The sequence below is a fragment of the Somniosus microcephalus genome, chromosome 2, assembly GCF_052327205.1.
Source record: "Somniosus microcephalus isolate GS21.2 chromosome 2, FLI_Smic_1.0, whole genome shotgun sequence".
NCBI lineage: Eukaryota > Metazoa > Chordata > Chondrichthyes > Squaliformes > Somniosidae > Somniosus > Somniosus microcephalus.
In genome coordinates, this window is record NC_140988.1 from 388,889,354 (window position 1) to 388,911,764 (window position 22,411).

Consider the following 22,411-nt stretch of genomic DNA (forward strand, 5'->3'; position numbering starts at 1 on the left):
TCCCCGCACCCTTTAATATCCCACCCAGTCTAATCCCACTCTCCCCCCTCACTCCCCACACCCTTTAATATCCCACCCAGTCTAATCCCACTCCCCCTCACTCCCCGCACCCTTTAATATCCCACCCAGACTAATCCCACTCTCCCCCTCACTCCCCGCACCCTTCAATATCCCACCCAGTCTAATCCCACTCTCCCCCTCACTCCCCGCACCCTTTAATATCCCACCCAGTCTAATCCCACTCTCCCCCTCACTCCCCACACCCTTTAATATCCCACCCAGTCTAATCCCACTCCCCCTCACTCCCCGCACCCTTTAATATCCCACCCAGTCTAATCCCACTCTCCCCCTCACTCCCCATACCCTTTAATATCCCACCAAGTCTAATCCCACTCTCCCCTCACTCTCCGCACCCTTTAATATCCCACCCAGTCTAATCCCACTCTCCCCCTCACTCCCCGCACCCTTTAATATCCCACCCAGTCTAATCCCACTCTCCCCCTCACTCCCCGCACCCTTTAATATCCCACCCAGTCTAATCCCACTCTCCCCCTCACTCCCCATACCCTTTAATATCCCACCAAGTCTAATCCCACTCTCCCCTCACTCTCCGCACCCTTTAATATCCCACCCAGTCTAATCCCACTCTCCCCCTCACTCCCCATACCCTTTAATATCCCACCCAGTCTAATCCCACTCTCCCCCTCACTCCCCACACCCTTTAATATCCCACCCAGTCTAATCCCACGCTCCCCCTCACTCCCCACACCCTTTAATATCCCACCCAGTCTAATCCCACTCTCCCCCTCACTCCCCGTACCCTTTAATATCCCACCCAGTCTAATCCCACTCTCCCCCTCACTCCCCACACCCTTTAATATCCCACCCAGTCTAATCCCACTCTCCCCCTCACTCCCCATACCCTTTAATATCCCACCCGGTCTAATCCCACTCTCCCCTCACTCCCCGCACGCTTTAATATCCCACCCAGTCTAATCCCAGTCTCCTCCTCACTCCCTGCACCCTTTAGTATCCCACCCAGTCTAATCCCACTCTCCCCCTCACTCCCCACACCCTTTAATATCCCACCCAGTCTAATCCCACTCTCCCCTCACTCCCCGCACCCTTTAATATCCCACCCAGTCTGTAGTGTCCGTGTATTGATAAAGACACTGAAGACAGGAGTTGGTTCATAGGTATTTACTAAGCAAAGTCTGGGGGGGGGGGGTTCTAACGGATATACACAATATACAGGCTTATATAGCCCGAGTGGCAATTACCGGCATTACAGCACACCTGGGGCTCTTAAAGGCACATACACTACAATTCCTCCCCTTTTAGCCAAGCAGTACATCATATTTTAAGTAATTATTAATTACATGTTATAAGCAAAATAATATACATTGCTGTAGTTAATTAATTATAAGTCAGTCTCTCAGGAGGCTTCCTGACTCGGTCCGGATAACGCCTCGGGGGTGTAGTAGTTTCTGGTGCTGTAGTAGGTTCTTCTGGCAAGGCTGATTCGGCTTGAATGCCAGTGTCGGGCTCCAGTATCACCGGATCGGAGGTAGATATGGGTATCTCTACTTCATCGTTAGATGTATAGAGTTGTGGTGTAGGTTGTCCCTTTTCGGATGACTTTATGATTTGGTCAGCATGGCGCCTTATTATGCTTTCTCCGATGTCCACGGTATACATCAGTGGTCCTAGTCGTGTGCAGATAGTTCCAGGCTGCCATTTCTCGGTACGGTAGTCCCGGGCCAAAACTTGTTGATCTATCTGGAAGGTTCTAGTTGGCCTTTCATTCATTCCTTGAAACTGCCGGTTCTCCACGTCCCTTCTGATGTTGGGCTTGACCAAATCCAGCCGGCATCTTAGGTTTCTATTGAAGAACATCATGGCGGGAGTTTGGTTGGTAACCATATGTGTTGCATTCCTGTATGCGAATAAGAAGTTATCCACCTTGTGCTGAAGTTTTATGTTTTCATTACCCATGGCCTTTATGGCCTTCTTGAAGGTCTGGACAAACCTTTCAGCCAATCCATTGGTGGCGGGATGGTATGGGGCGGATGTGTAGTGCTTAACCCCATTTTTTAAGAACTTTCTGAATTCTTCGGACACAAATTGCGGTCCATTATCAGAACATATCTGTTCCGGCAGCCCATTCCTGGCAAATATGGTCCTTAATACTGTGATGGTTTTTTCCGTGGTGGTGGAGGACATCTTTATTACCTCCGGCCATTTGGAGTGTGCATCAACCGCGATTAAGAACATTGAGTCCATAAATGGACCAGCAAAGTCGATGTGCACCCTTTGCCAGGGAGATGAGGGCCACTCCCATGGATGTAGAGGGGCTTGTGGTGGAGCGTTTTGGACCTTCTGGCATCCTAGGCAGCTCTTGGTCATTTCTTCGATGTCTCCATCGATACCTGGCCACCATACAAATGCCCTAGCTAGGTTCTTCATTTTCACTCCACCCAGATGCCCCTTGTGAAGCTCCTTTAGCACTTTATCCTGGAGTTTGGGTGGAATTACCACTCTGGATCCACACATCAAGGTTCCTCGGCACACTGACAGCTGTTCTCTTCTTTGCGAGAATGCTGGCAACAGTGGTTCGCCATGTGCTGGCCATCCCTTCACTGTTAAATCGTAGACCCGTGAGAGAGTCGGGTCATTTCTCGTCTCCCTTTCAATGGCAGAATTTGTTACTGGTAGACATTCCACTATGGTAGAGTGGAACATCTCTACTGGGTCTACTGTCGGTGCCTCTTCTACCGTTGGCAACGGTAGGCGCGATAAACCGTCAGCATTCCCATGCTGTTTTGATCCTTTGTATTCTATGTTGTATTGGTGTGCCCCTAGAAAAAGGGACCACCTCTGTGGCCTTTGCGCTGTCATAATGGGAACACCTTTTTTAGGGTTGAATATGGAGATGAGGGGTTGATGGTCAGTCAACAAGGTCAATTTTTGTCCGTGTAGGTAATGGTTGAATTTCTTCACTCCCCATACCAGGCTGAGTGCTTCCCTGTCGATTTGGGCATAGTTACGCTCAGCTGAGTTTAATGAGCATGACGCAAAAGCTATCGGCCGTTCTGAGCCATCAGGGAATTTATGCGATAATACTGCTCCTATGCCGTAAGGGGATGCATCGCACGCCAGTCTGATTGGCAGTGATGGGTTGTAATGAGCCAAAACGTCTTCGGATGTGATTAAGTCTTTGCATTTATGGAAGGCACGTTTACAGTCTTCGTTCCATTTCCAAATCACTCCTGTTTGTAGAAGTTCATTAAGAGGGTGTAGAAGAGTTGATAAGTTTGGTAAAAATTTATGATAGTAATTTATTAATCCCAGGAACGACCTTAATTGTGAAACATTTTCAGGTGCTGGGGCTTTTATGACCGCTTCAATTTTTTCAGGTGACTTATGCAACCCTTCATTATTAATTATGTGGCCACAATATGATATTTGATTTTGGAAAAATTCGCACTTGGGGCGATTCGCTCATAGGCCCCGTTCTTTCAGCCTAGTGAGCACCTGCTCCAAATTGGCAAGGTGCTCGTTGTCGTTTTCTCCTGTTACAAGGGTGTCATCTAGGTAGCATTGAGTCCCCGGAATCCCTTGCAGGACTTGCTCCATAGCTCTTTGCCAGATAGCTGGAGCTGATGCAACTCCAAAAACCAGTCGATTGTACTAGTACAGGCCTTTGTGTGTGTTTATCATGAGATACTTTTTAGAGGCCTCCTCAACCTCCATCTGTAGATATGCCTGTGCCAAGTCAATTTTGGTGAAATGTTTCCCTCCGGATAGTGAGGCGAAAATATCTTCTATCCTCGGAAGAGGATACTGTACTGTGTGAAGGACCGGGTTTACAGTCACCTTGAAGTCTCCACAGATGCGAATTTTTCTCTGTTCTTCAGAATTATCTTTATTCAATGCTTTTTTCATGACTGGAACGATGGGTGTTGCCCATTCGCTCCAATCTATTTTGGATAATACGCCTGCTTTTTCCAAATTCTCCAGCTCTGCCTCGACTGCTGGACGTATTGCGTATGGCACCGGTCTTGCCTTAAAATATTTGGGAATTGCTGCATCTTCCACTTTTATTGAGGCGGTGATGCCTTTCAAGGTTCCTAGTTTCTCTTGAAACACTTCCTTGGCGTTGGCCAAGATGTCTTTTGATCGTTCAGGTATGATGTCATCATTGTTTTTTTTCTTACTGGTCACCGTCAGTGCCTGAATGGAGTGCCAGTCTAAACGTATCTTTCTGATCCATTCATGTCCCAACAACGGTGGACCACCATCTTGTAGAATGTATAAATACAACTTTTGTATTTCTTTGCCGTTGTATACAACAGGCACCCTTATTTTTCCTTTGGGGTATACTTTCTGCCCCGTATATGTTTTTAAGATAATGGATGTGTCTTTTAGAGGTATATGCGAAAATAGCCTCTTGTAATCCCGTCGATTTATTACGGTTAGAGCTGATCCTGTATCTAGCTCCATTTTAACTGGGGACCCTGCTATTGTGAGGGTAACCCAAATGGTTTGGTAATCATCTTTGGCAAGTACATTATGTAATTTGAGACAGCTTAGTCTCTTGTTTTCGAAGTCGTTATCGCTCTTCTGGTCTTCGGAGCTACTGTCCGTCATCATTTGTACCTTCCTGTACTTTTCTTTATTGATTTTTTTTTTTCTGTCTGTGGATTTATTTTGTCCAGATCGGCATACCCGTGCAATGTGTCCAATCTTTCCGCATTGCCTGCATGCTTTGTCCTTGAACCAGCAGTCCCTCTGGTTATGGGTGGATCTGCCGCAGCGATAACATCTTTCGAAACCCTGTGTCGTTTCATGGGTGCCGAAGTCCTGTGTCTTTTGTTGTATCTCTGCAGCTCCTCTTGCTGCTGCTTCGTATGATACAGCCATACTGAAAGCTTTGTCCAATGTTAAATCTTTTTCAGAAAGCAGCCTTTTTTGTGTTCCTTCACTTAAGAGACCGCAAACGAATTTGTCTCGAAGATAATCTGATAGTCCTGCCCCGAATTGGCAGCACTTTGATAGCTTTCTTAATTCGGTTAGGTAATCAGCGTTACTTTCATTCTTGTGTTGATTTCTCTTGAAGAACTTGAATCGTGCCGCTATCATCAGCGGTGTTGGGTTTAAGTGCTCCTGCAGGGTATCAACAATTTCTTTAAAATTCTTGTCCTTTGGTTTGGCTGGAGTGATTAAATTTCGTAACAGCCCGTATGCCTTTGCGCCCATTAAGTTCAGAAGTACTGAAGCTTTTTTTTCATCTTCTATTCCATTTGCAGTGCAATATACCTCTACTCTTTCCACGTATGTGGTCCAATCCTCTATTTCACTATCAAAAGCATCAATATTGCCAGAGTTAGGCATTTCAGAAAAGATATGGCGCTTCCCGTGCTTTTTTTTCTTTTCTGCAGCAAAGATATGGTGCTTCTCTGCCGCTGCTGCCGATGACAACGCTGTTTACTGCGGTTTCCGTTCTTTTTTTTTAAATTTACTGTCGGAGACTTGTTCCCGCCGGAGTTTCTCTCCAGGTCTGAACGCTGACCTGCTTGCCGCGCCGGCCGTCTCCCGAGTGCTCCCTCCCAGTCCGTTATTGCTTGCCTCCGATTTCGCTGCCTGTCTCAGCTGTAGAGCCAGCCGCTGGAGCCCCAGCCTGACGCCCAGGAAGGATTAGCGCAGTACCTGCCACCAGCTTGGCCAGCTGGTGAAACCACAGTTTCTCTCACTTCCTTGAGTCTTCTGGACGCCCGAGGAATCGATGTCCTTGAGGTGCTGCCGAATTGCAGGTAAGTCCGTTTCCACTTCGTCGCCACTGTAGTGTCCGTGTATTGATAAAGACACTGAATACAGGAGTTGGTTCATAGGTATTTACTAAGCAAAGTCTGGGGGGGGGGGGGGTTCTAACGGATATACACAATATACAGGCTTATATAGCCCGAGTGACAATTACCGGCATTACAGCACACCTGGGGCTCTTAAAGGCACATACACTACACAGTCTAATCCCACTCTCCCCCTCACTCCCCACACCCTTTAATATCCCACCCAGTCTAATCCCACTCTCCCCCTCACTCCCCGCACCCTTTAATATCCCACTGTGGTGATTATTCCTTGATTAGTAAAAGTATTGTGATTCGTTGTTTGTTAACTGCCTTGGGATATGTGTTGTAATCTCATTGGTAGTTGATGATCACATGATGTGTTGTGGCTACCTTAAATTCAGTCCTTTTCTAGCTTTAGTTGGGACTGGATGTGGAAAGATATGCTGCTGATTTTAAAGTTAATAAAGCCTAACTTTGGAAGGCAAATCTATTCTTTATTTCAATTTATTAACTTTATGTTAGAATGGAGTGATATCTTCAACCAGAACGATTCAAGGCTGACCCCAATTCTGCTGGAGTGGATGATAAATGGAAACATTGGTATTGTACATTTAAAAACTTTTTGGGCGTGTTGGATCAAGAGGCTCTAAATAAGCTGAATATGCTGATCAACTACATTGACCCGGATGTATATAAATATATTTTGCACTGTAAAACTTATGAAGAGGCTATTTCTACATTGGAAAAGATTTTTGTTAAACCAAAGTATGAGGTATTTGCACGTCATCTTCTATCTGCCCGTAGGCAGCAGGTGGGAGAATCTTTGGATACTTATTTACAAGCACTTCGGTGCCTTAGTGTTGACTGTAATTATAAGGCTGTGACGGCTGAAGAATATAAGGACGAATCGGTACGGGATGCTTTTATTAATGGATTACTGTCCAGATCAATTCGTCAGCGGTTGTTAGAAAATAAGACTCTGGATCTTAAAAGTGCTTTTGAGCAAGCTTCTACATTGGATGTGGCTCAGAGAAGTTCGGATTCTTATGCTCTTTTTAATCGGCCTGCGACTATGGTTTCGGCAGTTTCGGATGAAAAGGAATTATGTGGACTTAATGGGAGTGGTTTACTAGATTTTGAAACAGTTTCTACTTCGGCGGCCGTTGCCTCTAGGATTCAGAAGTGTTATTTTTGTGGGAATATCCGGCACCCTCGTCTGAAGTGTCCTGCTCGGGAGGCTGTGTGTAGTAAATGCGGCAAGAGAGGTCATTATGCACGTGTGTGCAAATCATCAGGTTCAATTACCTTCCCTTCTCCTGGTGTGGGAGGGTCTTCCTCCATTACCTCTTCTGTGACTATTCAGCCTTTAGATAGGGCGTTTATTGCATCAATTTCTGCTGCATTTGCTCATGGCCTAAACAAAGCTATAGTTACGGCTCAAGTTAATGGGTTGGAAGTGAAGGCCCTTATAGATACGGGCAGTACTGAGAGTTTTATAAGTCTTCAGTTTGCGAAGGAGAAGCATTTGAACATTTCGCCTGTTACGTATCAGGTGTGTATGGCTCAGACGACCCTTACTTCACAAATAGCTGGTTGTTGCTTTGTGAAAATGGTTCTTCTAGGTAATACGTATACTGATATACGCCTATCTGTTTTGCCTAATCTCTGTGCGGATATTTTGATTGGACATGATGTGCTTCAGTTACACGAGTCTCTTAGTCTTTCATTTGGAGGGACTAAGCCACCTTTATCTATTTGTGGATTAACCTCTTTATCTATTCCTCCATTATCACTTTTTTCCAATTTGATGTCGGATTGTAAGCCAATTGCTACCAAGTCAAGAAGATATAGTAGTCAGGATAGAGAATTTATTAATTCTGAAGTTCAACGTCTCTTATTGGAAGGAATCCTTGAACCTAGTTGTTCGCCTTGGCGAGCACAGGTAGTTGTCACGACTAATGAGAGGCACAAGAAACGAATGGTGATAGACTATTCCCAAACTATTAATAGGTATACTCAATTAGACGCGTACCCTTTGCCTAAGATTGATGAGCTTATCAATAAAGTATCTCAGTATAAAATTTTTAGCACTATTGATTTCAAGAGTGCTTATCATCAGATTCCTATTGTTAAGAAGGATCAACCATATACGGCCTTTGAGGCTGGTGGAAAGCTGTATCAGTTTTGCCGAATACCATTTGGTGTTACTAATGGTGTTGCTTGTTTTCAACGGGCAATGGATGCTTTTATAAGTGATAACTCCCTCTCTGACACCTTTTCATACTTAGATGACATCACAGTGTGTGGCAAATCAAGGGTGGAGCATGATTCTAATTTAAAAAGATTCCTTCAAGCTGCGGAAAAAGTTGGTTTAACTTTTAACAAAGAGAAATGTGTCTTTTCGACTACTGAGGTAAATCTATTGGGGTATATTATTTCGGGAAATAAGATTAAACCAGATCCAGAACGTCTGCGACCATTGATCGATTTACCTTGTCCTACTAATTCTAAGGCTTTGCAACGAGTTGTTGGACTGTTTTCTTATTATTCTAATTGGATTGCAAATTTTTCACGGAAGATCCGGCCTCTTATTCGGGTTACGACATATCCTCTATCATGGGAGGCCAGGACATGTTTTGAGAATTTTAAAAAGGATATTTTAGGAGCAGTTGTGCATTCCATTGATGAGCAGGTTCCCTTTGTGATTGAGACGGATGCTTCGGATTTTGCAATTGGGGCTACTTTGAACCAAAATGGAAGACCTGTGGCCTTTTTCTCACGTACTTTGAATAATAGTGAAAAAAAACATTCCTCAATAGAAAAAGAGGCATACGCAATAGTAGAAGCATTGCGTAAATGGAGACATTATTTATCGGGGCGACATTTCACGTTGGTAACTGACCAAAAATCTGTGTCCTTTATGTTTGATGTTAAACATTTTGGAAAGATTAAAAATGATAAAATAATGAGATGGAGGGTTGAGTTGGCATGTTACCATTTTGTCATAGTTTATCGTCCGGGGAAGGATAATGTTGCTGCTGATGCACTGTCGAGGGCTTATTGTTCGGTGATTCACGGAGATACGCTTATTAATCTTCACAATGCCTTATGTCATCCTGGGGTTACGAGGATGATACACTTTGTACGCAGTAAGAACTTGCCTTTTTCAGTTGAAGACGTCAAGCGGATGACTTCATCATGTTCTATCTGTGCTCGGTGTAAACCGAATTTCTTTAAGCCTCAACGAGCTCATCTTATAAAGGCTACTTCTCCTTTTGAACGTTTGAGCGTCGATTTTAAGGGGCCTCTTCCTTCAACTACTCAAAACCGATATATATTTACTGTTGTGGATGAGTTTTCAAGGTTCCCTTTTGCTTTTCCTTGTGCAGATGTATCAGCTGCTGCAGTTATTAAATGTCTGACTCAACTTTTTGTCATCTTTGGGATGCCTGCGTATATCCATTCGGATCAGGGAAGTTCTTTTATGTCTTCCCAGTTGAAGGAATACCTTCAGAGCCGGGGTATTTCTACTAGTAGAACTACCCCGTATAATCCCCAGGGTAATGGACAGTGTGAACGATACAATGGGGTGATCTGGAAGGCAGTTATGTTGGCGTTGACATCCCGGAACCTTAAGAATACACAGTGGGAAATGGTGCTGCCTGATGCCCTGCATTCCATTAGATCATTGCTTTCAACGGCTACTAATGTGACCCCCCATGAAAGGCTCTTTAACTATCCGCGGAGATCTACTACGGGATATTCGGTACCTTCATGGCTTACTATGCAGGGACCTGTGTTGCTTCGACGCCATGTTAGATTGTCAAAATATGACCCCTTGGTGGAGGAGGTGGAGCTGTTGGAGGCAAATTCCCAATATGCTCATATTCGATTCCAAGATGGGAAAGAAAGTACTGTTTCAATTAAAGACTTGGCTCCTTGTGGGGGCCAGCCCACTTCTGAGGATATTAATAATGGTCATGATTCGGATACTGTGGATGCTGTTACAGATACTACGAATATTTCCAATCCGATTGCAGATAATCATACTTCTATTAGTCAGCCTTTGATAGATGTTTATGACCGTCCCAGTTCATCTTCTGATGGGATTTCTAATCCGGAAACCGTTGAGAATCGGGATATGGATAGCCTTCCTGTTGAAGATACTTCTGTGCCTTCTGGCGTGGGAGGGCAAGGAATTTCACCAAGGTTAAGAAGGTCGACACGAACAAGATATCCGGTCGACCGATTGAAAATGGACTTTTAAATTGATAGTAATGTTTTAAAAATTGTTGAAATATTATAGTATATTGTTTTAGTTGAGAGATACTTAATACTTATGCGTAATGTTATTATTTGTTGTTCATTTAGTATTGTGTTATGTAAATAGTTTTATTCTCGTGCATAGTTTAGTTGTAAATAATTAATTGTAAATTGTAAAAGTTATTAGGTTGGAGTATATTTTAAAGGAGGGGTGAATGTGGTGATTATTCCTTGATTAGTAAAAGTATTGTGATTCGTTGTTTGTTAACTGCCTTGGGATATGTGTTGTAATCTCATTGGTAGTTGATGATCACATGATGTGTTGTGGCTACCTTAAATTCAGTCCTTTTCTAGCTTTAGTTGGGACTGGATGTGGAAAGATATGCTGCTGATTTTAAAGTTAATAAAGCCTAACTTTGGAAGGCAAATCTATTCTTTATTTCACCCACCCAGTCTAATCCCACTCTCCCCTCACTCCCCACACCCTTTAATATCCCACCCAGTCTAATCCCACTCTCCCCCTCACTCCCCATACCCTTTAATATCCCAACCAGTCTAATCCCACTCTCCCCCTCACTCCCCACACCCTTTAATATCCCACCCAGTCTAATCCCACTCTCCCCCTCACTTCCCACACCCTTTAATATCCCACCCAGTCTAATCCCACTCTCCCCCTCACTCCCCGCACCCTTTAATATCCCACCCAGTCTAATCGCACTCTCCCCCTCACTCCCCACACCCTTTAATATCCCACCCAGTCTAATCCCACTCTCCCCCTCACTCCCCATACCCTTTAATATCCCACCCAGTCTAATCCCACTCTCCCCCTCACTCCCTATACCCTTTAATATCCCACCCAGTCTAATCCCACTCTCCCCTCACTCCCCACACCCTTTAATATCCCACCCAGTCTAATCCCACTCTTCCCCCTCACTCCCCATACCCTTTAATATCCCACCCAGTCTAATCCCACTCTCCCCTCACTCCCCGCACCCTTTAATATCCCACCCAGTTTAATCCCACTCTCCCCCTCACTCCCCACACCCTTTAATATCCCACCCAGTCTAATCCCACTCTCCCCCTCACTCCCCATACCCTTTGATATCCCACCCAGTCTAACCCCACTCTCCCCTCACTCCCCGCACCCTTTAATATCCCACCCAGTCTAATCCCAGTCTCCCCCTCACACCCTGCACCCTTTAATATCCCACCCAGTCTAATCCCACTCTCCCCCTCACTCCCCATACCCTTTAATATCCCACCCAGTCTAATCCCACTCTCCCCTCACTCCCTGCACCCTTTAATATCCCACCCAGTCTAATCCCACTCTCCCCCTCACTCCCCGCACCCTTTAATATCCCACCCAGTCTAATCCCACTCTCCCCCTCACTCCCCGCACCTTTAATATCGCACCCTTTAATATCACACCCAGTCTAATCCCACTCTCCCCCTCAAATATCACACCCAGTCTAATCCCACTCTCCCCCTCACTCACCACACCCTTTAATATCCCCCCAGACTAATCCCACTCTCCCCCTCACTCCCCATACCCTTTAATATCCCACCCAGTCTAATCCCACTCGCCCCCTCACTCCCCACACCCTTTAATATCCCACCCAGTCTAATCTCACTCTCCCCCTCACTCCCCATACCCTTTAATATCCCACCCAGTCTAATCCCACTCTCCCCCTCACTCCCCGCACCCTTTAATATCCCACCCAGTCTAATCCCACTCTCCCCCTCACTCCCCGCACCCTTTAATATCACACCCAGTCTAATCCCACTCTCCCCCTCACTCCCCACACCCTTTAATATCCCACCCAGTCTAATCCCACTCTCCCCCTCACTCCCCACACCCTTTAATATCCCACCCAGTCTAATCCCACTCTCCCCCTCACTCCCCATACCCTTTAATATCCCACCCAGTCTAATCCCACTCTCCCCCTCACTCCCCACACCCTTTAATATCCCACCCAGTCTAATCCCACTCTCCCCCTCACTCCCCATACCCTTTAATATCCTACCCAGTCTAATCCCACTCTCCCCCTCACTCCCCATACCCTTTAATATCCCACCCAGTCTAATCCCACTCTCCCCCTCACTCCCCACACCCTTTAATATCCCACCCAGTATAATCGCACTCTCCCCTCACTCCCCATACCCTTTAATATCCCACCCAGTCTAACCCCACTCTCCCCTCACTCCCCGCACCCTTTTATATCCCATCCAGTCTAATCCCAGTCTCCCCCTCACACCCCGCACCCTTTAATATCCCACCCAGTCTAATCCCACTCTCCCCCTCACTCCCCATACCCTTTAATATCCCATCCAGTCTAATCCCACTCTCCCCTCACTCCCTGCACCCTTTAATATCCCACCCAGTCTAATCCCACTCTCCCCTCACTCCCCGCACCCTTTAATATCCCCCCAGTCTAATCCCACTCTCCCCTCACTCCCTGCACCCTTTAATATCCCACCCAGTCTAATCCCACTCTCCCCTCACTCCCTGCACCCTTTAATATCCCACCCAGTCTAATCCCACTCTCCCCCTCACTCCCCGCACCCTTTAATATCCCACCCAGTCTAATCCCACTCTCCCCCTCACTCCCCGCACCCTTTAATATCCCCCCAGTCTAATCCCACTCGCCCCCTCACTCCCCACACCCTTTAATATCCCACCCAGTCTAATCCCACTCTCCGCTCACTCCCCGTACCCTTTAATATCCCACCCAGTCTAATCCCACTCTCCCCCTCACTCCCCACACCCTTTAATATCCCCCCAGTCTAATCCCACTCGCCCCCTCACTCCCCACACCCTTTAATGTCCCACCCAGTCTAATCCCTCTCTCCCCCTCACTCCCCACACCCTTTAATATCCCACCCAGTCTAATCCCACTCACCCCCCTCACTCCCCGTACCCTTTAATATCCCACCCAGTCTAATCCCACTCTCCCCCTCACTCCCCACACCCTTCAATATCCCACCCAGTCTAATCCCACTCTCCCCCTCACTCCCCGCACCCTTTAATATCCCACCCAGTCTAATCCCACTCTCCCCCTCTCTCCCCGCACCCTTTAATATCCCACCCAGTCTAATCCCACTCTCCCCCTCACTCCCCACACCCTTTAATATCCCACCCAGTCTAATCCCACTCTCCCCCTCACTCCCCACACCCTTTAATATTCCACCCAGACTAATCCCACTCTCCCCCTCACTCCCCGCACCCTTTAATATCCCACCGAGTCTAATCCCTCTCTCCGCCTCACTCCCCGCACCCTTTAATATCCCACCCAGTCTAATCCCACTCTCCCCTCACTCCCCACACGCTTTAATATCCGACCCAGTCTAATCCCACTCTCCCCCTCACTCCCCGCACCCTTTAATATCCCACCCAGTCTAATGCCACTCTCTCCCTCACTCCCCACACACTTTAATATCCCACCCAGTTAATCCCACTCTCCCCTCACTCCTCGAGCCCTTTAATATCCCATCCAGTCTAATCCCACTTTCCCGCTCACTCCCCACACCCTTTAATATCCCACCCAGTCTAACCCCACTCTCCCGCTCACTCCCCACACCCTTTAATATCCCACCCAGTCTAATCCCACTCGCCCCCTCACTCCCTGTACCCTTTAATATCCCACCCGGTCTAATCCCACTCTCCCCCTCCCCGCACCCTTTAATATCCCACCCAGTCTAATCCCACTCTCCCCTCACTCCTCGAGCCCTTTAATATCCCACCCAGTTTAATCCCACTCTCCACCTTACTCCCCGCACCCTTCATTAAAAGGCATGATGGTGGATAGGCAATGGCTAACATTTAAGGAACGAATACATGAATTGCAACAGTTATACATTCCTTTCTGGTGCAAAAACATAAAAGGAAAAGCGGCCCAACCATGACTAACAAAAGAAATTAAGGATAGTATTAGATCCAAAGAAGAGTCATATAAAGTTGCCAGAAAAAGTAGCAAACCTGAGGATTGGGAGCAGTTTAGAGTTCAGCAAATAAGGACCAAGAGATTGATTAAGAGGGGAAAAATAGAGTATGAGAGTAAACTTGCAAGGAACATAAAAGCGGATTATAAAAGCTTCTACAAGCATGTAAAAAGAAAAAGATTAGTGAAGACAAATATAGGTCCCTTAGTCAGAAACGGGAGAATTTATAATGGGGAACAAGGAAATGGCAGAGCAATTAAACAAATACTTTGGTTCTGTTTTCACGGAAGAGGACACAAATAACTTCCCAGAAACGCAAGGGAACCAAGGGTCTAGTGAGAAGGAGGAATTAAAGGATATTAGTATTAGTAAAAAAATAGTGCTGGAGAAATTAATGGGACTGAAAGCCGATAAATCCCCAGGGCCTGATAATCTGCATCCCAGAGTACTAAAAGAGGTAGCCATGGAAATAGTGGATGCATTGGTTGTCATCTTCCAAAATTCTATCGATTATGGAACAGTTCCTGCAGATTGGAGGGTGGCAAATGTAACCCCACTATTTAAAAAAGGAGGGAGAGAGAAAACAGGGAACTACAGACCGGTTAGCCTAACATCAGTAGTAGGGAAAATGCTAGAGTCTATTATAAAGAATGTGATAACAGGACACTTAGAAAATATCAACGGGATTAGGCAAAGTCAACATGGATTTATGAAAGGGAAATCGTGTTTGACAAACCTACTAGAGTTTTTTGAGGATGTAACTGGTAGAATAGATAAGGGAGAACCAGTGGATGTGGTGTATTTGGATTTTCAGAAGGCCTTTGATAAAGTCCCACATAAGAGGTTAATGTGCAAAATTAAAGCACATGGGATTGGGGGTGATATACTGGCATGGATTGAAAATTGGTTAACAGACAGGAAACAGAGTAGGAATAAATGGGTCTTTTTCGGGGTGGCAGGCGGTGACTAGTGGGGTACCGCGGGGATCAGTGCTTGGGCCCCAGCTATTCACAATATATATCAATGATTTGGATGAGGGAACCAAATGTAATATTTCCAAGTTTGCTGATGACACGAAACTAGGTGGGATTGTGAGTCGTGAGGAGGATGCAAAGAGGCTTCAAGGCGATTTAGACAAGTTGAGGGAGTGGGAAAATACATGGCAGATGCAGTATAACGTGGATAAATGTGAAGTTATCCACTTCGGTAGGAAAAACAAAAAGGCAGAGTATTATTTAAATGGTGATAGATTGGGAAATGTTGATGTACAAAGGGACCTGGGTGTCCTTGTACACCAGTCACTGAAAGCAAACATGCAGGTGCAGTTAGGAAGGCAAATGGTATGTTGGCCTTCATTGCAAGAGGATTTGAGTACAGGAGAAAGGATGTCTTACTGCAGTTATACAGGGCCTTGGTGAGACCACACCTGGAGTACTGTGTGCAGTTTTGGTCTTACCTAAGAAAGGTATACTTGCCATAGAGGGAGTGCAGCGAAGGTTCACCAGACTGATTCCTGGGATGGCAGGACTGTCGTATGAGGAGAGATTAGGTCAACTAGTCCTGTATTCACTAGAGTTTAGAAGTATGAGAGGGGATCTCCTTGAAACGTATAAAATTCTGACAGGGCTAGACAGACTGGATGCAGGGAGGATGTTTCCCCTGGCTGGGGGGGGGTCTAGAACGAGGGGTCACAGTCTCAGGATATGGGGTGGGACATTTAGGACTGAGATGAGAAGTTTCTTCGCTCAGAGGGTGGTGAACCTGTGGAATTCTCTACCACAGAAAGCTGTGGCGGTCAAGTCACTGAATATATTTAAGAAGGAGATCGATAGATTTCTAGACACTAAAGGCATCAAGGGGTATGGGGAGAGAGCGGGAATATGGAATTGAGACAAGAGGATCAGACATGATCATATTGAATGGCGGAGCAGGCTCGAAGGGCCGAATGGCCGCCTCCTGCTCCTATCTTTCTATGTTTCCCCATACTCCCCGCACCCTTTAATATTCCACCCAGTCTAATCCCACTCGCTCTGCATTCCCATTATCCCACGGTGCCGAGCTGTGGGGCCGGTGTCCTGTGTTGGGTACTTCCAACAACACTCAAGAAGCTCGACACCATCCAGGAAAAAGCAGCCCACTTGATTCAGAACCCATTCATCACCTTCAACATTCACTCCCTCCACCACTGGCGTACCGTGGCTGCAGGGTGTACCATCTACAAGATGCACTGCAGCAACTCGCCAAGGCTTCTTCGGCAGCACCTCCCAAACCCGCGACCTCTACCACCTAGAAGGACAAGGGCAGCAGGCGCATGGGAACACCACCACCTCCAAGTTCCCCTCCAAGTCACAAACCATTCTGACTTGGAAATATAGTGCCGATCCTTCATCGTCGCTGGGTCAAAATATTAGAATTCACTCCTTAACAGCACTGTGGGAGCACCTTCACCACACGGACTGCAGCGGTTCAAGAAGGTGGCTCACCACCACCTTCTCAAGGGCAACTAGGGTTGGGCAATAAATGCTGGCCTTGCCAGCGACGCCAACATCCCTTAAACAATTTTTTTTTTTAAATTTGGTGACAGGACTGGTGAAGATCGGCAGAATCTGTGAGGGCCAGTGTCCCTCGCTCGTCTGGCTGGATCGTCTGATGCAGGCTGTAAATTCTATAAAAAGAGGCCATCGTATTCTTCCTGAGTGTTGCTGGGCATGAGTCTCACGTACTCCACGACCATCATAACTAGTTCGGTCATTGCTAAGCCCCATGCGTTACTAACTCCATCTTTGTGTTGGCAGGTTCTGGAGCGATCCCGCGATGTTGTTGATCAAGTTCGCGTTTCCATTCGACTGTGGGACACATTTGGGGATCACCACAAAGACCGTCGCTTTGCATATGGCAGGTAGGATGCTGCACCTGGGAGGGGAGGGTCTCCCTGGCCAGTGATGGGGGGGTGGGAGGGAAATCTGTCACCTGCCAGTACAATATCAGCAGGGTGGGGTTTGCAAAGATCTCCCCTGTCAGATCATCTCTGTCCCCACTCCAAAATCAAGAAATGGTTGATTAATGTGGCAACTGTTCAGATCACAGATCACAGAAACCCCACAGTGCAGATAGAGGCCATTTCGGCCCATCGAGCCTGCACCGACACATATCCCACCCGATCCCCATAACCCCTACACCAACACATATCCCACCCTATCCCCGTAACCCCGCGTATTTAATCCCCCTAACACTAAAGGTCAATTTATCATAGCCAATCAACCTAACCCGCACATCTTTGGACTGTGGGAGGAAACCGGAGCACCCGGAGGAAACCCACGCAAACACGGGGAGAATGTGCAAACTCCTGCATATTTGTGGAACAATACTTTAAATGTTGGATTGAGAATGAAGAAGCTGGGTTCCCCCCGGCCCTCCGCATGCGACTCCAGGCCAGGAAGCAGGTCAAGGGCAGTGACTCAATCTACACTGCCCTTGCAGTAAAGGAGAGGCTGGCTGTTACTGGGTGACGGCAGCCCATTGCAGGAGGTGGAGGTAAAGCGATGTATGTAACTGGGGGACTGCAGAGGGAGGTGTTTGGAGCAACACGCATCAAGTGAGCTGGTGGAGGTGGGCACAGCGTGCCACGGCAACACCACACCAAATGCTTCCATTCAATCTGGCATTGAGCTGAGAGACTGTCCCTCAACCCCTCTTCTCCAGTGTGCACCCCGCCACCGCCTGTCCTGTCGTGGGGAAAAGAACAACTTGCATTTCGACAGCACCTTTCACAACTACCGGACGTCCCAAAGCGCTTTACAGCCAATGAAGTATTATTGAAGTGCAGTCATGTTGTAGAAAACGCGGCAGCTAATTTGCACACAGCAAACTCCCAAAAACAGCAATTAAATAAATGACCAGATAATCTGTTTTTGTTATATTGATTGAGGGATAAATATTGGCCAGGACACCAGTGATAACTCTTCTTTGAAATCGTGCCATGGGATCTTTTACGTCCACCTGAGAGAGCAGACGGGGCCTCGGTTTAACATCTGGGATGGGCCATAACTGCTTGCCTTGCCAGTGACACCCACAGCTTGTGAATGGATAAAAAGAAAGTGTGTAAAAGTGAGAGAGAATTGGAATCCCCTGGGACTGGAGCATTACAACTTGGCCATAGAGAAATCCAGAAGCTTATTGAATCAGTGTCCTGGGTTCCAGCACCTGCAGTGTTCAGGCCAGTACCGCAAGCACCGTGTGTGTGGGACTTGGAGATTGGCAGCGGGGCTGGGGGAGTGGAGGGGAGGCTGCAGGTTCCGGGTCATTGAGCACATTGTCTTTCATTACTTTAATGGATCAATGAGGTGAAAGTCTGCATGTTGCTCACAGCTTGTCCCATATGTTGGGTGCTTGTACAGACGCCCCCTCTATCGGGGGGATTGGGGTACGGGCACCCCCTCTATCGGGGGGATTGGGGTACGGACACCCCCTCTATCGGGGGGGATTGGGGTACAGGCCCCCTCTATTGGGGGGATTGCGGTACGGGCCCCCTCTATCGGGGGGATTGGGGTACGGACACTCCCTCTATCGGGGGGATTGGGGTACGGGCCCCCTCTATCGGGGGGATTGGGGTACGGGCCCCCTCTATTGGGGGGGTGCATGGATTGGTGGTAGTTTGGCGGATTGTGCTGCACTGGGATTGCCGCTGGCGTGTCTGTTTGCCTTGAGTCCAGTGTGAAGAGGATTTGCTTACAGTTCAATCACAGTCTGTTAACCCTGTCTCTCTGTAGGGTTTCTGCAATGTGAATAAACAAACAAAGACTTTCACAACCTCGTGATGTTCCAAAGCGTTTTACAGCCAATGAAATACTTTTGCAGTGTCGTCACTGTTGTAATGTGGGAAGCCACTGTCTTCGGTCCCGAGCCACTGACTCCATCCCTCGCCCCGGCAACTGTTTGAGGCTGAACCACACCGTTTGCAAGCTTGCTGTTGTATTTGACCCCGAGATGAGCTTCCGACCACATATCCTCTCAATCACCAAGAACGCCTACTTCCTAACATCGCTCGATTCCACCCCACCTCAGCCAAACTGCGACTGAAACCCTCGTTGCCTTTGTTACCGCCGCACTGCACTATTCCAACGCTCTCCTGGTGGCCTTCCAGCTTCCACTCTCTGTAAATTCAGCTCATTCAAAACTTGGCTGCCCCGTGTCCTAACTCGCACCCAGCCCCGTTCACCCATCGCCCCCTGTCCTAACTCACACCCAGTCCCGTTCACCCATCACCCCCTGTGCTCACTGCCCCGTGTCCTAACTCACACCCAGTCCCGTTCACCCATCACCCCCTGTCCTAACTCACACCCAGTCCCGTTCACCCATCACCCCCTGTGCTCACTGCCCCGTGTCCTAACTCACACCCAGTCCCGTTCACCCATCACCCCTGTGCTCACTGCCCCGTGTCCTAACTCACACCCAGTCCCGTTCACCCATCGCCCCCTGTCCTAACTCACACCCAGTCCCGTTCACCCATCACCCCCTGTGCTCACTGCCCCGTGTCCTAACTCACACCCAGTCCCGTTCACCCATCACCCCCTGTGCTCACTGCCCCGTGTCCTAACTCACACCCAGTCCCGTTCACCCATCACCCCCTGTGCTCACTGCCCCGTGTCCTAACTCGCACCCAGTCCCGTTCACCCATCACCCCCTGTGCTCACTGCCCCGTGTCCTAACTCGCACCCAGTCCCGTTCACCCATCACCCCCTGTGCTCACTGCCCCGTGTCCTAACTCGCACCCAGTCCCGTTCACCCATCACCCCCTGTGCTCACTGCCCCGTGTCCTAACTCACACCCAGTCCCGTTCACCCATCACCCCCTGTGCTCACTGCCCCGTGTCCTAACTCGCACCCAGTCCCGTTCACCCATCACCCCCTGTGCTCACTGCCCCGTGTCCTAACTCACACCCAGTCCCGTTCACCCATCACCCCCTGTGCTCACTGCCCCGTGTCCTAACTCGCACCCAGTCCCGTTCACCCATCACCCCCTGTGCTCACTGCCCCGTGTCCTAACTCACACCCAGTCCCGTTCACCCATCACCCCCTGTGCTGACTGCCCCGTGTCCTAACTCGCACCCAGTCCCGTTCACCCATCACCCCCTGTGCTCACTGCCCCGTGTCCTAACTCGCACCCAGTCCCATTCACCCATCCCCCCCTGTGCTCACTGCCCCGTGTCCTAACTCACACCCAGTCCCGTTCACCCATCACGCCCTGTGCTCACTGCCCCGTATCCTAACTCACACCCAGTCCCGTTCACCCATCACCCCCTGTGCTCACTGCCCCGTGTCCTAACTCACACCCAGTCCCGTTCACCCCTCACCCGCTGTGCTCACTGCCCCGTGTCCTAACTCGCACCCAGTCCCGTTCACCCCTCACCCGCTGTGCTCACTGCCCCGTGTCCTAACTCACACCCAGTCCCGTTCACCCATCGCCCCCTGTGCTCACTGCCCCGTGTCCTAACTCACACCCAGTCCCGTTCACCCATCACCCCCTGTGCTCACTGCCCCGTGTCCTAACTCACACCCAGTCCCGTTCACCCATCACCTCCTGTGCTCACTGCCCGTGCCCTAACTCACACCCAGTCCCGTTCACCCATCACCCCCTGTGCTCACTGCCCCGTGTCCTAACTCACACCCAGTCCCGTTCACCCATCACCCCCTGTGCTCACTGCCCCGAGCCCTAACTCACACCCAGTCCCGTTCACCCATCACCCCCTGTGCTCACTGCCCCGTGTCCTAACTCGCACCAAGTCCCGTTCACCCATCACCCCCTGTGCTCACTGCCCCGTGTCCTAACTCACACCCAGTCCCATTCACCCATCACCCCCTGTGCTCACTGCCCCGTGTCCTAACTCCCACCCAGTCCCGTTCACCCATCACCCCCTGTGCTCACTGCCCCGTGTCCTAACTCACACCCAGTCCCGTTCACCCATCACCCCCTGTGCTCACTGCCCCGTGTCCTAACTCACACCCAGTCCCGTTCACCCATCACCCCCCTGTGCTCACTGCCCCGTGTCCTAACTCACACCCTGTCCCGTTCACCCATCACCCGCTGTGCTCACTGCCCCGTGTCCTAACTCACACCCAGTCCCGTTCGCCCATCACCCCTGTGCTCACTGCCCCGTGTCCTAACTCGCACCAAGTCCCGTTCACCCATCACCCCCTGTGCTCACTGCCCCGTGTCCTAACTCACACCCAGTCCCGTTCACCCATCACCCCCTGTGCTCACTGCCCCGTGTCCTAACTCACACCCAGTCCCGTTCACCCATCACCCCCTGTGCTCACTGCCCCGTGTCCTAACTCACACCCAGTCCCGTTCACCCATCACCCCTGTGCTCACTGCCCCGTGTCCTAACTCACACCCAGTCCCGTTCACCCATCACCCCCTGTGCTCACTGCCCTGTGTCCTAACTCACATCCAGTCCCGTTCGCCCATCACCCCCTGTGCTCACTGCCCCGTGTCCTAACTCGCACCGAGTCCCGTTTGCCCTTCACCCCTGTGCTCGCTGCCCCGTGTCCTAACTCACACCGAGTCCCGTTCACCCATCACCCCCTGTGCTCACTGCCCCGTGTCCTAACTCACACCCAGTCCCGTTCACCCATCACCCCTGTGCTCACTGCCCCGTGTCCTAACTCACACCCAGTCCCGTTCACCCATCACCCCCTGTGCGCACTGCCCCGTGTCCTAACTCACACCCAGTCCCGTTCACCCATCACCCCCTGTGCTCACTGCCCCGTGTCCTAACTCACACCCAGTCCCGTTCACCCATCACCCCCTGTGCGCACTGCCCCGTGTCCTAACTCACACCCAGTCCCGTTCACCCATCACCCCCTGTGCTCACTGCCCCGTGTCCTAACTCACACCCAGTCCCGTTCACCCATCACCCCCCTGTGCTCACTGCCCCGTGTCCTAACTCACACCCAGTCCCGTTCACCCATCACCCACTGCGCTCACTGCCCCGTGTCCTAACTCACACCCAGTCCCGTTCACCCATCACCCCCTGTGCTCACTGCCCCGTGTCCTAACCCGCACCCAGTCCCGTTCACCCATCACCCCCTGTGCTCACTGCCCCGTGTCCTAACTCGCACCAAGTCCCGTTCACCCATCACCCCCTGTGCTCACTGCCCCGTGTCCTAACTCGCACCAAGTCCCGTTCACCCATCACCCCCTGTGCTCACTGCCCCGTGTCCTAACTCACACCCAGTCCCTTCACCCATCACCCCCTGTGCTCACTGCCCTGTGTCCTAACTCACACCCAGTCCCGTTCACCCATCACCCCCTGTGCTCACTGCCCCGTGTCCTAACTCACACCCAGTCCCGTTCACCCA

At 49.3% G+C, this 22,411-nt stretch overlaps 1 protein-coding gene across 2 annotated transcripts in view; it reads left to right on the forward strand.

Annotated features, from left to right (window-relative positions):
• rhobtb4 (Rho related BTB domain containing 4) overlaps positions 1 to 22,411 on the forward strand; it is a 169,750-nt gene that overhangs the window by 33,961 nt on the left and 113,378 nt on the right. For both annotated transcript variants that reach the window (XM_085976441.1, XM_085976440.1), the window contains one exon: positions 16,847 to 16,950. Coding sequence is in view for 1 of the 2 variants with exons in the window: in XM_085976440.1 (XP_085832566.1) it covers positions 16,847 to 16,950 (104 nt within the window). In the remaining variant the exon portion in view is untranslated. The remainder of the gene's footprint in view (positions 1 to 16,846; positions 16,951 to 22,411) is intronic.